This window comes from Mus musculus, chromosome 14 (assembly GCF_000001635.26).
Source record: "Mus musculus strain C57BL/6J chromosome 14, GRCm38.p6 C57BL/6J".
Classification (NCBI taxonomy): Eukaryota; Metazoa; Chordata; class Mammalia; order Rodentia; family Muridae; genus Mus; species Mus musculus.
The window spans coordinates 66,107,162-66,122,723 of NC_000080.6; the positions used below are offsets into that span (position 1 = coordinate 66,107,162).

At 44.3% G+C, this 15,562-nt stretch overlaps 1 protein-coding gene across 4 annotated transcripts in view; it reads right to left on the bottom strand.

The window, feature by feature from the left end:
* Ephx2 (epoxide hydrolase 2, cytoplasmic) overlaps positions 1-15,562 on the bottom strand; it is a 40,151-nt gene that overhangs the window by 22,790 nt on the left and 1,799 nt on the right. For 2 of the 4 annotated variants that reach the window (NM_007940.4, NM_001271402.1), the window contains exons 2-5: positions 9,550-9,634; positions 2,955-3,114; positions 816-1,006; positions 53-175 (exon numbers count right to left, since the gene is read on the bottom strand). In NM_007940.4, the coding sequence (NP_031966.2) occupies positions 53-175; positions 816-1,006; positions 2,955-3,114; positions 9,550-9,634 (559 nt within the window). Of the gene's footprint in view, positions 1-52; positions 176-815; positions 1,007-2,954; positions 3,115-3,251; positions 3,500-5,027; positions 5,226-9,549; positions 9,635-15,562 lie in introns of those variants that run through there. The other 2 variants (NM_001271403.1, NM_001271421.1) reach the window with 2 other exon arrangements.

The following is a 15,562-nucleotide window of genomic DNA, read 5'->3' on the forward strand; positions in this document are numbered from 1 at the left end:
TTCCTGAATCATGGGTGGCAAGGACCAAGACTCTGCCCAGACCTAAAGATACCTGTGTCCCTGTGACCTTCTCCAGTTCTCTCAGAGCGGAGGCTGTGTTGTGGACCAGGATGGTAACCATCCCCATGTCACGGGCTGGCTTCAGATTACTTCCAAAGTCATCTAGGAAAACAACCTGGACCCAAACAATATGGACATCAGCTAGAGAAAGCATCTTGTGTGAAGAGATCCTCAGGAGGAGAACAGGACTGGGGGCAGCTCTATGGTAAGGAAATGAAGAACATGGACCCTCAGGGATGGTGTGGGGGTCTAGGTCTGGCATCTTGTGGCAGCAGGAAGGGCTAGCACATGAAGGAGAGGGACCTTTCCTTTACCCTTTAAGATTAGAGTAGGAGAGTGTAATACAGTGTTTCAGCATAGTGACTCCCGGGACATTTAATTGACAGAGACAGGATTCAAGTGGGATGTGAAGCTTGGACAGGGATTGGACTGGGAGGCCTGGCAGAAGGAGATCCACTCCTGATCACCCTTTTGTGGGGTGACTCTCACTAGCTTCATGTTCTTGGCAAAGTCTCCAGGGTCTCTGTTTCTTTGTGAGTAAACTCGGGCAGCTGCTCTAACAGCATATGTTTTAACCTATAGTCACAGAAGGGCTACATCAATGGAACATCTGGACTAAGCTACATGTCAAAAACCTTCCTCCTGACACAAAAGGAACGGCCTAAGACTGTGTACCCCAGCCTGTAAACTCAATGGTTCCCTTGTTGGAAAATCTCTGGGACACCCTTTCCCCGTGAAAGGGAGTACCTACTAACCTCATTGGGTTTTGCCTTCAGGGTATCCAGTAAAAAATTGTAGATCTGAGGCTCAGGCTTGATCATCCCAACCTGACAGGACTCTATCAGGAAGTCAAAGTGTTGGCTCAGCTCACACATCATCTGGGCCAGGCTGTCTCTCTTGTCTCCGTCGTCCAGCCAGTTGTTGGTGACAATGCATGTTGTGAATCCTGAGAAGGAAGTTATTAGAGATTGTATCAGCTATAGAGAGAGCTCTGCCCCACAATACTCTGGGTACCTCCAAGGGGCTTCTGAGAATGGGGGAGTTCCTACTGTGGCTCCTGCTAACTGATTCCAATTTCTACATACACAGCTTTCATTAGAGGAGCTGAGAAAGAATCACCTTACCCAGAGCACCTCCCGGCACAGTCCTGAGCATGGAGCTTTCTGAAGATTGGTTAATACTGTGAACATCAGCATTTTGACACTAGTGCCTCATTTTATACAGGTGTCTAAGTCTCCTCAGTTTACGTGGTTCTCTCCACTTCTGTGGCTGGTAGGGAGCACCTATCTCTCCCATATTGACAGATGACCATGGCACACACTACTCAGAACCCACAGTGAAGTCCAATGCTTCTCTGTAGTCTATACTAATGAAAACTCCGTGGTGGGAAGGCAAGAAGTAAATCTAGTCTAAAGCAACTAAGTAGCACATGTTGATTTTAGAGTCTGACACCAGGCAGTTTATTTTAGGCATATTTTAAGCACAGCACAATTTTGGAAAATGTTTCCTGATGATAATTAACTCAATCCCATGTGTATAAGCATAAGACACGTGTACATTGAAACTCTTCACAAAGTATATATGGCCTCTTCCATAAAGATAGGTTCTATTGACTCAGAACAATGCTCAAGGTAAGGGTCTAGGGAGAATGACTGAAATAGACATAATAGTCTGGGGAATTCAAATGTGGGCTGGTTCTCCAGATACTATGGGTCACCAGGCTGTTAACTACATTCATTCCCAGCGTCTCCAGCAGAAAACAGGTATGCATCTTCCTTTGAAGAGACAACCTTGTATGTTTAACATTTCTAGTCAGTGAGCATGAGGGCTTCATGCCCTCTACAAAAACCACTTGGCTTGACCATCAGGAACCTCACTCCCATTTCAAAACCGGAGAAACCCAAATAGAAGCAGCATCATCTCCTGGCTCTGTCCACACAGTCAACCATGGCAGGAAGCAGGAGATATTGGAAACAAGACACAGACAAGCCGATGGTGAGGGAAGAAGTATGGACATGGGATGAGCTATGGCTTGCATGTGTCTCCCAAAAACTTGTGTTGGAAATTAACTTCGTACTATGATAGGGTTAGTGGGCAAATGACTAACAAAATGACCAGGGCATGGGGAGCTCTGCCTTCAGGAAGGAAGTCTGTGCTTTTTGTAAAATAACTGGGCCTGCAAGGTGGGATATCTTGTCTCCCCATCATTCACACTCTATTCTTCCCTCTCCATTCCCAACATGCAACATACAGCATGGAAGCCCTCTCAGATACGGGTCTCTTGTTCTTGTGCTTCTCAGCCCCCAGAACTATAAGAAGCAGTATCTGTCCTTTGTAAACTCCCTAGCCTTGGGTCTTTTGTTATAGCAGCACAGATGGGTTGAGTCAGATGCCTTGAACATAATGATGTAAGTCTAATGTGGATGTTGTCATTGATGCTTATGAAGAAGCAGGCACTAAAATAAAATACCTGCTAATGGATGGTTTTGACCTTGTGTCTTAGACCACATGACATCACCTCAACTCATACCACCTCCTAGTACCATTCTGACACCCAAAGACTGACACTCTGACACTCAAACACTGGGAAAATCAGAGCAGCTTAAAAGCAAAAATTTTGCTCATTTGAATAATTATTGATACTAATTAGTACCAACCAAAGGGCAGGATTTTGTTCATAAAGCAGTTACTGGTAATTGCTTTATTATATACAATTATGTCATTTCTCAAGGTATCCTAACAATACAGAGTTGTCTCATGTCTCAAACATGCTCTGGTGCTTGCTTTAAGAGTATTTCAGATCTGTGACCTTGAAACACAATAGTGCTCTGACCTCAGCTTCTCAGGGGCTCTGGTTCAGTTGAGCCATGGGATGGGCAGTATAGGACTCTTACCTTTCTTTTTGAGAGCAATGGCTGCCTGAAGCATGGGGCGGTTGATGCTTCTTGCTGCCATAGCTTGGCTGAATATTTGACTTATGGAGAAATTCTCAGGTAGATTGGCTCCACAGGCTTTGGAGGACTTCCTGTAGCTTTCATCCATGAGTGGTACCCACTGTAAAGCAGAAAGATGAGGGTGGATAGCGGAGTCAGTGGTTGCAACCTTGGGGAAGGTTTGGCAGCACCACTAACTTCAGATGTGTGTGCTCCAACCGTGGAAACATGCTCCTTGAAAGAAATGGATGAACATGCCTGGGCTGCACCAAAGTAACAGAAGCTGGGGAGCCCAGAAGCGGGGTAAATTCCTTTCCCACAATTCCGAAGTCTGTGAAGACCAAAGTCAAGATGCAGACAGAGTTGCTGTGTTGGAGTTTGTCAAAAGACCCTCACTCACAAAGAACACAGAGACCGCTGCCATCGCTGCAAACCACATGAGGATTTTTTATTGATCCAACATGTTGGGGACTCCCCTCTCAGCATGCAGGCCAGAGGAGAGACCCAGAACAAAGAAAGAACACACTTTTTATACCTTTGTAAGGGGCAGATAAGGGTAACAGGGTTCTCATTGGTGTAGCAAGTAACCCTTTCAGGCATTGGTTGGTTTGTATAGTGACTAAGTAACCCTTTGGCCTAGTCCCTCACTTTGCTTGCCCCTATGGTGGGCTATTATGATTTGGTCAGCAAAGTAATAGTACATTTTGAAGTTATGGATCAGCTAGAAACATTACAGCTATTAACGTCAGGGGAATTCTTGCAACAAGGTCAGGGTGGTTTGTGGTCTTTATCAGTGTTCAGTGTGGGGTGAGGGGCAGAAGAATTGCTAATCTTGTTATGGCTATTTTTCTGAGAACAACTAATATTGTTTTAGTAGCTGCAGGCTTAATCATTTTGACCGCTAAAACTATGTTTTTACATTTGTTTAGTCAGGCAGCTTCCTTATCTGGCTCTGCACTTGGCCTGCTAGTACAGTTTGGAAAGTCCTTTTCGAAGGGGGAAGGTACTGGGGGGTCTTGAAATCATTTTGGATATTACATTCTCCCCCCCTTTCCCTGGTACATTTAACAAGAGGCACTCTGGTTTACTGCCAAAGCCTGGAGTGAATGCAGGGGAAAGGGAAACATCATTAGGCAAGAATGAGAAGCAGCCAGGGCTCAGAACACCATAGGGCACTCCTGGTCGGCCACTCCCACAGCCTCTTCCATCTCCCCTTCAGCAGTCACAACAACTGGGGCCACTGACTTCTCAGGGACCACCCCTCATCTGCTCCGGGTTTCCTGAGCTCAGTCCTCCCTAGGCTCCAGGTCTATGGGTGGGGCTGCTGTGCCCTGCGAGGTGCTCTTTAGAGTTGGAGAGTGGGAGGCAGGGCAGCTGGAGATCTGAAAGGAAGAGGTCAGCATCAGGGACTGACAGGGTTTTTAGACTTTGCCCGGAGGGCATAACTCAAAAATAGTCGTCAGTCGTTAGTCCAAGCCCGAACACAAAGAGACACACAAGACACACATGGAAGCTGTCCAGATAAAGCGTCACAGTAATTCCACAGAGAGAGAAAGTAACCAACCAAACAAGACCAAAACAGGGCGTCCTTAACGCAACTCCAGAGCCAAATCTAAACACAGAGAGATACACAAGACACACAGAAACCATTCTCCAGGCAACCACCATAGAATCACAGTACCACAGAAAATGAAAAACACAAACAAGACCAATAACAGGGCATCCTTCAGATCCAACTTCCCACCTTGACACCGGAGTATTCTCCAGCCTTGTGGCCCACGTTGCTGCGACCACCCCAAATGAGCCCCTCTTCACGAGAAGGCCCTCAAAACCTAAGACCAACCTAAAACCTAAAACCAAGATAACCAGTCGTCCCCTTGGGACCAAAACCAGACCTGAAACCAGATAAACAAAAAGCAAAACAAAAAGCAAAACAGAATCAGAAGGTGGTCTAGTGGAGGACACACAAGTGAACAAAACAGATGGACAGACAGAAACAGACACACAGACAGACAGACAGGGATCCCACTTTACCTCTGATGTATGTATGGTGTCTGTGTCCTCCTGAGAAGGGCCTTCCTGGCCAACACACCAAATGTTGGAGTTCATCAAAAGACCCTTACTCACAAAGAACACAGAGAACGCCGCCATCGCTGCAAACCGCATGAGGATTTTTTATTGATCCAACATGTCGGGGCCCTCCTCTCAGCATGCAGGCCAGAGGAGAGACCCAGAACAAAGAAAGAACACACTTTTTATACCTTTGTAAGGGGCAGATTTGGGTAACAGGGTTTTCATTGGTGTAGCAAGTAACCCTTTCAGGCATTGGTTGGTTTGTATAGAGACTAAGTAACCCTTTGGCCTAGTCCCTCACTTTGCTTGCCCCCATGGTGGGCTATTATGATTTGGTCAGCAAAGTAATAGTACATTTTGAAGTTATGGATCAGCTAGAAACATTACAGCTATTAACGTCAGGGGAATTCTTGCAACAAGGTCAGGGTGGTTTGTGGTCTTTATCAGTGTTCAGTGTGGGGTGAGGGGCAGAAGAATTGCTAATCTTGTTATGGCTATTTTTCTGAGAACAACTAATATTGTTTTAGTAGCTGCAGGCTTAATCACTTTGACCACTAAAATGATGTTTTTACATTTGTTTAGTCAGGCAGCTTCCTTATCTGGCTCTGCACTTGGCCTGCTAGTACAGTTTGGAAAGTCCTTTTTGAAGGAGGAAGGTACTGGGGGGTCTTGAATTCATTTTGGATATTACAGCTGTCTGTGTCATAGATAGTATCAGTCATTTTTCTCAAAGGAGAAGAGCCTAACTAATTCTCTATGGTCCCTTCTCCAAGGACTCTAACCTCATTCTGAAGGGCTGTACTCTCCTGACTTACTACCTGAAGGCTCTACAGCCTAAGGCTATGTATGGGACAGAATCTTAACATAGGCCTTGGAGAAGGAGCCACAGGCATTAAGATAACATCCAACCTTCAAAGAGAAACTACACAAATGGCTACTACTATAGCTGAATGAAAACTGTCCTTTCAAACCTAGAACATTGAAGTCTTCATCTTCTGCACCTCAGAATGACTTTTGGGGACAAGGGTTTTAAAGATGAGAGTCAGGTTAAATTAGGTCATTGGGATTCAATTCAATAAGATGGGTATCCTTAGAGGATGAAATCAGGACATGGCTCCATGCTATCATTAAATAGGTATACTGTCCTCCAAGTTTAATCCAAAGGACTGCACTATAGTTGGGGGATGAAGTCTTTGGGAGACACAGGGGGTGGAAGGTACTTAGGCCATTGGGAGTATATGCTTGTAGGGGATTGTGGGATGTTAGCTTCCCAGCCTCTCTCTTCTTCTAACTGGTCCATAATGTAAATTGTACTGCCTATACAAGATGCCCAGAACTATGGAACTGTCCAATCTTGGACAGGACTCTTTCTTATCTGTGAGCTATATAAATATTTTCCCTTTATAACTTAATTGCCTTAGGCATTTTATTCAAGCAACCTAAAGCTAATACATATAAATAAAAGGAAAGTCATATATTGAGCCAGTGAGAAACTGGCTGTCTGCAATATGAAACCCCAGAAGAAACCAATCTGTCTGGGACTCTAGTCTATAACTTCTCAGTTTCTGTTTAATATTCTCAGTCTGTTTTACTATGGCAGCTTATGGTGGACCAAACATCTGTATCCTGCTAAAATGTATATGCTGAAGCCCCAATTCTCAGTGTATATTATCTGGAGGTGGAGGCTTTCAGAGATGACTGAGTCATAGAGAGTAGAGTCCCCATACCTGGAGCTAGTACCTTTATAAAAAGACACAGGAGCTTTGGGAGTTTGCTTTTTCTACTATGAGGCTACAGCAAGAAGAGAGCTGACTGGAATCCAGGAAGAGCACCCTCCCCAGATGCCTTGTGTTCTCCAGCTCCTGGAAGAGCAAGAAGTGAATACCTGATATTTGAATCACCCAGATTTCTATAGCATATCTACACTAGCAGCCTAAGCTATGGCATGGTTCTAGCAAGCTCACTGCAGATGGATTGTAGCACACATACTCCGTTTCAAAACTATTCATGAGCGTCTCAAACTAAGAGCAGCTACCCAGAAGTGCATCCATTTAAACAGGATAGCTACACAGAATGGGGTATATCCATACAGTGGGTCCCCAGTAGCCACATGGATAAATTATTGCTAATTGACTGCAGTAGCATCTGTGGACAACACATACACAAGGCTGCGCAGAAGACACCAAACAGCAAAGCTCCCCTTGTCCCAATGCTCACACAGTTAAGAATGATGAAAATTAAGCAGCTGCTTGTGAAACGGTCACGTCCACAGTCATATAGAGGAGACCCCATCTCACTCGCTATGGTTTTCAACCTGGTGCTAAAAACTGTTCAGTTTGGAAATCTTGCCCAGATCTACAGCTGTGTGCACCCTTCTGTTTTCATACTGAAAATAAGTGGAGTTAAGGGACAAAGTTCACCTCTGTCCTGGGCAGTATTTTATCGATCTGAGACAAATCGGGTCATCTAGGAAGAAGGAACCTCAGTAAGAAAATCCCTGCATCAGGTTGGCCTGTATGCAAATCTGTGGGACAGTTTTTGGATTAATGATTGACGTGAGAGAGTCCTGCCCACTGCAGGCAATGCCACCTCTGGGCAGGTGGTCCTGGATGCTACAGGAAAGGTAGCTGCACATGAGAGCAAGCCAGGAAGCAGCACTTCTTCATGGTCTCTGCTTCAGTTTCGAACTCCAGGTTTTTGAGTTTCCGCTCTGACTTTTCCTCAGTGATGAACTGTGACCTGTAAGCCAAATAAATCCTTTTCCTCCCAAGTTGCTTCTGGTCATGTGCTTATCACAGTAATGGAAAGCAAATGAGGACAGCTTCCAAATATAATTTTTTTAAAAAGACAATTCAAGTTTTAGACACTTTTATTCTGCTATAATTGGGTTTCTCAGACTTCTTCCAACCCAACGAATTTCTAGATTAACAGAACTTGCGCAGGATGTCTGAATCAGATGCGGGTCAGGGTGCTGCTTATTGGAAATTCACTCCAAAACCATCCCTGTGGCATCCCCTGTGGCATCCCTTGTGGCATCCCCTCCCTATCCTGAGTCGTGCTGCCGAAGACATTTTTATCTGTTAAAGATTCAGAAATAGTTGCTCCCTATGGCATTGGCACAACTGTCCTTCACTGGTGTGTGTGTGTGTGTGTGTGTGTGTATGTGTGTGTGTGTGTGTGTGTATGGTAAAGTAACTGTGACATTCTCAGCAATATCACAAATGGGTAAGCCTTTTCTTTCTCTTTTTAAATTTTATTTTATTATTATTAATTTGAAAATTAGCACAAAAGGTAATGGATTTCATCATGGGATTTTCATAATGCTTTGTGTATATTTTTTAATTCAACTTTTTTTTGAAAATGTCATACAAGAATACTGGACTTACAGCATTTCCATCCCTCCCTGTTACTCCTCCAACTCTTCCTGTGTTTCCTCTATTCCCTCTAATTTAGTTTGTTTATGTGCATGCATGTATGTATGCATATGTTTGCATGTGTGTGAGCATGCATGTGCACATGTATGTATATATGTATGAATGTATGTACCTAAGTTTAGGGATGACCACCAGGGATTGGATAATCAGTTAGGTGACTCCTCCCTAGGGAACTGACTCTTGCTCTCTCAGCAGTCAGAATTGTCTATAGCTCTTTACCTAGGGGTGGGCTCCTGTGAGATTTCCTCTATCAGTGTTGTCATATCAACTGATGCTATCATTGTGATAGTCTTCTTTAGGCAGCCATATTGAGATTTCATGTCACATATAGGAGACACTATCTTTGGCAGACACCCCGATCCTCTGTCTTTTATGATCTTTCTTTTCACGAAGGTGGTCCCCACGTTCTCTGATGGAGTAATAAGTGTCTATAATAATACAACTTTTCAACAAGTAGATTTTAAAAGAACTGTGGGCTTATAGACAGATTCTTTATGGACACACTAATTGTGAATTTGCAGCTGTGAATACCATAACTACCTTATTTAAAAAAAAACTGAGAATTTCGTACCAGGAACAATGTTTACTGGCTCTGACTGAGTGAAACGCACAACATTAAGCATTCCCAGGCTTCACAACCACTCAGACATGGGTGGTATCATCACCCCATTTTATTGGTAGCACAATGGATGTTAAGTAACTTGTTGTGGTCTTGATCTGTAAGAAAGGCCTATAAACCCAAACCTCAGTCCCAGACTCCAAAGCCCCCTATTCTATAGTTATTGAGTTAATTGAGTGGTCCTGTCCTGAAATAGCCACTCTAGTTGTCATGATTTCTTGTCACAGTTCCTCAAGGCTTGAAAAGTCCCTCAGGTTGGCCCAGACAGACAACAACCCAGTTCTAAACACACCTTTCAGTGTCTTGCTATTTTGTGAGTTATGGGGGGTGGGGGTGGGGTTGCAGGACATGCCCACAGGGTGTTGAAGGATGGGGCAGAAATTAATGATGCAGAGGACCTCCCTCAGGGGTCCACACAGCATCCCCTCACCTGCGAAAATGTGATCTTCCCTTTCATGAGTTGCTCAGTGGGTCCCTCTGGGAATTCCGTCTGGTACGCACCAAGCAGGAAGTCTCTGGAAGACACAAGGAACAGCACCATCACCAACTATCTGATGACTTCATCATGTGTCCCATGGCAGGGACAGAGGGCTGCCATTTATATTTGTAGACAAACTGTTGTCAGAAAGGATGGGTCTATATAAGCCAAGGTCAAGTTTGTCCACATTGAGCCATTTTTAGCTCACATTCTTCAAAAGGCACATTTTTTTTCCTTAGTACTTATTTGCACAGATAGTCCCTATTTTATCTTAATCTCTAATTTCTAAAAACATTTCCTGTGTTAGGGACTGAAATATCTCTCCTTCAAAATCCCTACACGGAAGTTCTACTTTCCAGTACTTCACAATAGGGCTATATTTGGAGATGGAATCTTTAAAGTGATAATGAAGCTAATGAAACCTTTGGGGCCGGTCCTAATTTAACATGATTGGTATTCTAATGAAAAGAGGTGACTTAGACACAGGCACACATAGAACACAGAACATTCTTGGGCATACAGAGAGGATGCTATCCTCAAGCCAAGGAGAGAGTCATTGGAAGCAACCAACCGTCAACAAATCTAGTGTGATATTTTAGATGAAGACTCTATCTATGGCTGGGGACTGAAGAATCAGATGTGATTACCAAGAGGCCAGAATCACTGTGATTAGATCTTCTGTGAGGTATTTCATCAGGATCAGCACACAGAGGCTGTGGTTGGGGCCAGCGGGAAGGCAAGGCTGTGTCTCAAACTGGCAGCCAAACTTGGTAATATGTAAGAGCCTCTCCAACGGTATTAGTGTTGATGACATGAGAGCTGCTGGATTAAAGGGGCCGTGGAAAGCAGCTGGACCTTAGCATTGTGTGGCAGGGTCAGCAGGGAGACTAGTGTCACTTGGAGTGGAGACCACAACAGATCAGAAGTATCAGGACAACAGCTACCTAGGATGGAGACAGGTATGGAGTGGAGCCTGAGCCTTTGAGACAAACTGTGTGTGCTGCAGCTCACTGCACTGGGGAGGGGGAGTCTTTAACCCTTGGAGCCCAGAAGATCATGAATGAATCCCAGATGCCAGACACTGAGTAGTTACACTGCTGGGGTTTAGCTCGTCTTTGATCTGATTGTAACTGTCCTCCAATTATCCTCTCTTGGAATAAGAAAGTATATAGCTTGTTTTAAACTTCATAGGGGCTCACAATGGAGACTTCCTATTTTTAAAGAGATCTTGAACTTTTACGTGTTGAAATTTTTAAAGACAAGGGGACTTTTAAAAGTCAGACTGTATTTTATACTGTGATATTAACATGGAGATCTTGGGTACAAGAAATGAAATGAGTATTACTTATAGGGATATGCTTGTGTGCTTAACGTTGACATGGAGAAGATTGTCCTGTCATAGTTTTTTTTTATTTTATTATTTATTTATTTATTTATCAAATTGGCACACATCTAGACACATCTGGGAAGAGAGTTGAGGAACTGCCTCCCTCAGACTGACTGTTTGCCATGTTTGCGGGGCATTTTCTTGATTCTTGATTGATGTGGGAGAATCTGGCATCTAGGCTGAGCCATCCCTGGGTTGTATAACAAAGGTAGCTGAGAAAGCCAAGAATAACAAACCAGTAAGCACCATTCTGCCACTGTTTCTGTTCCAGTTCCTGCCTCCAGGTTCTCCCTGCTCTGAGTTCTTGCCCTGGCTTCCCTAGATGAACTGTAACCTGTAAGTCAATCATACTCTTTCCTCCCCAAGTTGCTTCTTGCCACCGTGTTTATCACAGCAAAAGAAAAGCAAGCCAAGACATCACTTTGCTGAAAGCTGGACTTCCACCCTCCTGGAACACTCTGTTGCTAAGCCAGCCAATCTGTGTTCTTTGTTCAGCAGCGCTAACTTGCCTGTTATCAGCTGGGCCTGCCAAGCCCATTGCAATTATTCACCATCCCAGTCATGAGAACAACTATCTCCTACTTCAGTAGTTTGTTTCTGACTATAGTGGAGTTATTGTTATTGTTGTTTTGCTTTGTTTTTAAACAGACTAGCCCTCTCTCAGGTAAACGCAGCTCTGTGCATCTACAAAAATACATCTGTGGCCTTCACCAACTTTCCTGTGTTAGTAATGGCTCTGCCCCACTTTTGCCAACAGTGTTTTCTGAATCACCACATTAAGGTACGATCGACATCGAATTCACACGTTTTCAACCTGCCATCCAACAATTCATAGTGAACTCAGAGCAATGCAAATACCGCCTCAGTCCAGTGTCAGAACACGGCCCTCTCTGTAGTGAGATTCCGCAGGCGCTTTAGCAGTTGCCCTGCAGTTTTAAGAATCAGAGTGGAGTTGGACGTCAGAAGCTTTTATTAGATGCCTAAGTGTGTGAGGCTTGAGCTACAGCCTGTGATGTAAAAGATGAGGAAAATAACAACACCATCCTTAGGAAATGCACAGTGATTGGTAACCAGATAGTTATAGTGTATGAGTTAGATGGAGAAAGTAAGGAAATTATCTGTTTCTCCCTGGAAAATGGGGATTGGTTAAAGAAGAACGAACAAGACCAACAAGACTGCAGTGTGGCGTTGCAAGAGCAGGCAGGGGTTATTTTTAAAGCAAAAGCAATTTGAGATAACAAGAATATTCTTGCCACTGGAAAACATGAACATTAACCTTTTTTTTTTTTTAATGGGCCCCATATTGTAAGAAAGGGCCTTCAATTTCTAAGGCGTCATCAATCTCCTCCCATCAATTTTGAGATCTGCATTTTTTTAAAATTAGGTATTTATTTCATTTACATTTCCAATGCTATCCCAAAAGTCCCCCACACGCTCCTTCACCCACTCCCCCACCCACCCACTCCCACTTTTTGGCCCTGGCATTCCCCTATACTGAGGCAGATAAAGTTTGCATGACCAATGGGCCTCTCTTTCCACTGATGGCTGACTAGGCCATCTTTGAAATCTTTTATTGCAGTTATTTATGTAGGTGTGTGCACGTGTGCAGAATCCTACATGGTATGAATGTGACATGGTTCCTGTCCCTGGAACAGAGTCATCAGGGTGTGGGCCTCCATGAGTGTTGGCAGTTACTGGTGTGAGGCTTGTTAGTAAAAACAATATATACTTCATGTCCCTCCTTTGGGAAATATTCTGTCAAGGTTATCAGGAAATATTCTGTCTGCCAAGGTTATCGGGGAATGTCCTCTCAGCCAAAGTTGATGATGCCATAATACTTAGAGACAGCATGAGGCTTTTGTAAAAATGGTAGATCCTATGACCTTCAGGACAGCCTTTAAGGATGTGGGAAAGAACTCTGAAAACACGAGTTCAAAAATATAAGTTCTTGATTATGCAAAATATAAGGATGCAATATGAATTATATGAGGGGCTTCATGGACCTAAAAGAACAAAGGCAATTGCACTATAAGCCAGTATGTCAGGAAGATATTAAGAAAGGAGGTAGAGAGACTTTGGGAGTAGTGATGGCAGGACAAGATCCCACCCAGCTAAGTTTATTGTTTGTGCTTACAAAGGCAGGCAGATCTCTGAATTCATTTGCAAAATTAAAAAAACAAAAAACAATGTGCTGTGGTCTCTTACTAGGAATCAAGGGGAATTCTGATTTGTGGGATAATCAAAAGGGAACTTGGAGTAAATGACTGAATAGCTATGTAAATGAAAGACTGGGCTTTGGTCCTTGAGAGTTGGGCTATCTGGATGAGTTGTCAGGAGATGCTCAGAGAGAACCGTCTTGAACAAAACACTGGCTGTCAGCTTGTACCCACAATTTTACTTTGTGTCATTCTTTTCGCTGCTCCCAAACACCCCTTCCTCAGGACCCCTCTCCAAGCTGAGGCTGGTCCTTGGCACACATGCACACACATGTCACAATGCACATGAATAGGTCAAAGGGCAACTTGAGGGAGTCAGTTCTCTTCCTCTACCACAAGGGTCATGGAGATGGAATTCAGGTTGTTGGCTTGAAGAACAAGCACCTCTGTCAACTTAGCCATCTCACCAGCCCCTGAGCACTGTAGTTTAAGAATGCTTCATCAAGTCAGCGAGTAATGAAAGGAACTTGACAGAAAGGGAAACTGGTGAATTAAGAGATACAGGGGGGCTGGAAAGCACTGTGTGCTGTTCCAGAGGGCCCAGGTTACACTCCCAGCACCTACATGATGGCTCAGAACCATCTGGGACTCTGGTTCCAGAGGATACAACACCCTCTTCTGCCTCTATGGACACTAGGCATGCGCATGGTACAGAGATACACATACAGACAGAACACCCACACACATACAATAAGAGCAAAACACAAATAATGAGAGACACAAGGAAATTTCCAGGGACCTTGAACTTTGGTCACTTGTTTGGGCAGGGTTATGTCTGCAGGCAGGATGGAAATGCCCAGTGCGTGGAAGAGGCATTTTCTTCACTCTCTGAAACCTACACAGTTAGGTTATACCTCTGATGGGTAAACAAGCTCAGAGCCCGGTACTCTGACCTCCCAAGCTCAGTTCATTTTGCTGTGGCCTACTCTATATTACACACCTGTGAACAACCCTGGTCACAGAGGAGCTGTGTGAAGTATCATCTAGTGGTATGCTAAATGCATCACTCTCTAGTCATGGAGAATTTGGTAAATAATAGCATGTGTCAAGAACACCGCTGCCCATTTGCTTTCATATCAGCTAATTTAACTGCTACCCCAAATTCCTAGTGAAAGGCAACGCCTTATTAACGTGGAGAGATGACTAAAAAAGGCAGGTTAAGCAAGCACACCCGTGCACTTACACACATTAAAACATTCATCCATGCATATCCACATAAAATTGGGCATGTGAAGGGGCTACCTCTTGTATCCAGACAGGAACCCCAGTGGAGCGACATAGACACCAACCCACCCACAAAACTTTCAACTCCAAAATTATCCTGTCTACAAGAAATGCAGGCACAGAGACTGAGGGAATGGCCAACCAATAACCAGCCCAACTTGAGACCTATCTCATGGGCAAGCACCAATCCCTAACACTGTTAATGATACTCTGTTAGGCTTGCAGACAGGAGCATGTTTTTCCTCTGAGAGGCTCCACCCAGCAGCTGACTCAGCTACAGACACAGACATGCAAAGCCAAACTGGATGGAGCTAGGGGACTCTTCTGGCAGAACAGGAGGAAGGATTGTGGACCCCAAAGGGGATAGGAACTCCACAGGAAGACCAACAGAGTCACTAACCTGGGCCAGTGGTTCTCTCAGAATCTGAACCAACAACCAAAGAACACACACGGGCTGGATCTAGGCCTCATATATAGCAAATGTGTAGCTTAGCCTTCATCCGGGCTGCAAACAACTGGAATGGTGGCTATCCCAAAAGCTGTTGCCTGTACATGAGTTATGTTCTACTAGCTGGCTGCCTTGTCTGGCCTCAGTGGGGGAGGATGCGCCTAGCATCACAGTGACTTGAAATGCCAGGGTGTAATACCTGGGGAGTAGGGGGCGGGACCTGCCCAGAGAAGAAGGGGAGGGGGAAGAGGGGAAGGATTGTGGGAAGGGATGGGCAGGAGGGGGGCAGTGAGCAGGATGTAAAGTGAATAATTTAAAAAAGTTAAATTAAAAAAAGATTAAAAATCAAAAGCAAAACAAAAAATGAGCATAGTCTCACATGTGCACGCATGCATGCATGCACACGCACACATGAATGCACACGCATACATGCATGCACACGCACACTTGCATGCACACTTCTTGGAAACTAGCTCATCATTTCTCCCTCAGTTTCCCCACCCAAATGCAGGGCTCCTTTTGGGCAAGCACAAGGTAGGTGGCTTTTCACTTTCAAATGTAGTTCTCTGTCAAATTCCAATTAGCCTCGGCAGTGTGACCCATTGAGATAGACATTGTAGCCACTTGTTTATTTGTGCTTCTTAGTTATTGATGTGTTTATTCACCCTGAGACAGAAACTTTTCCAGAAC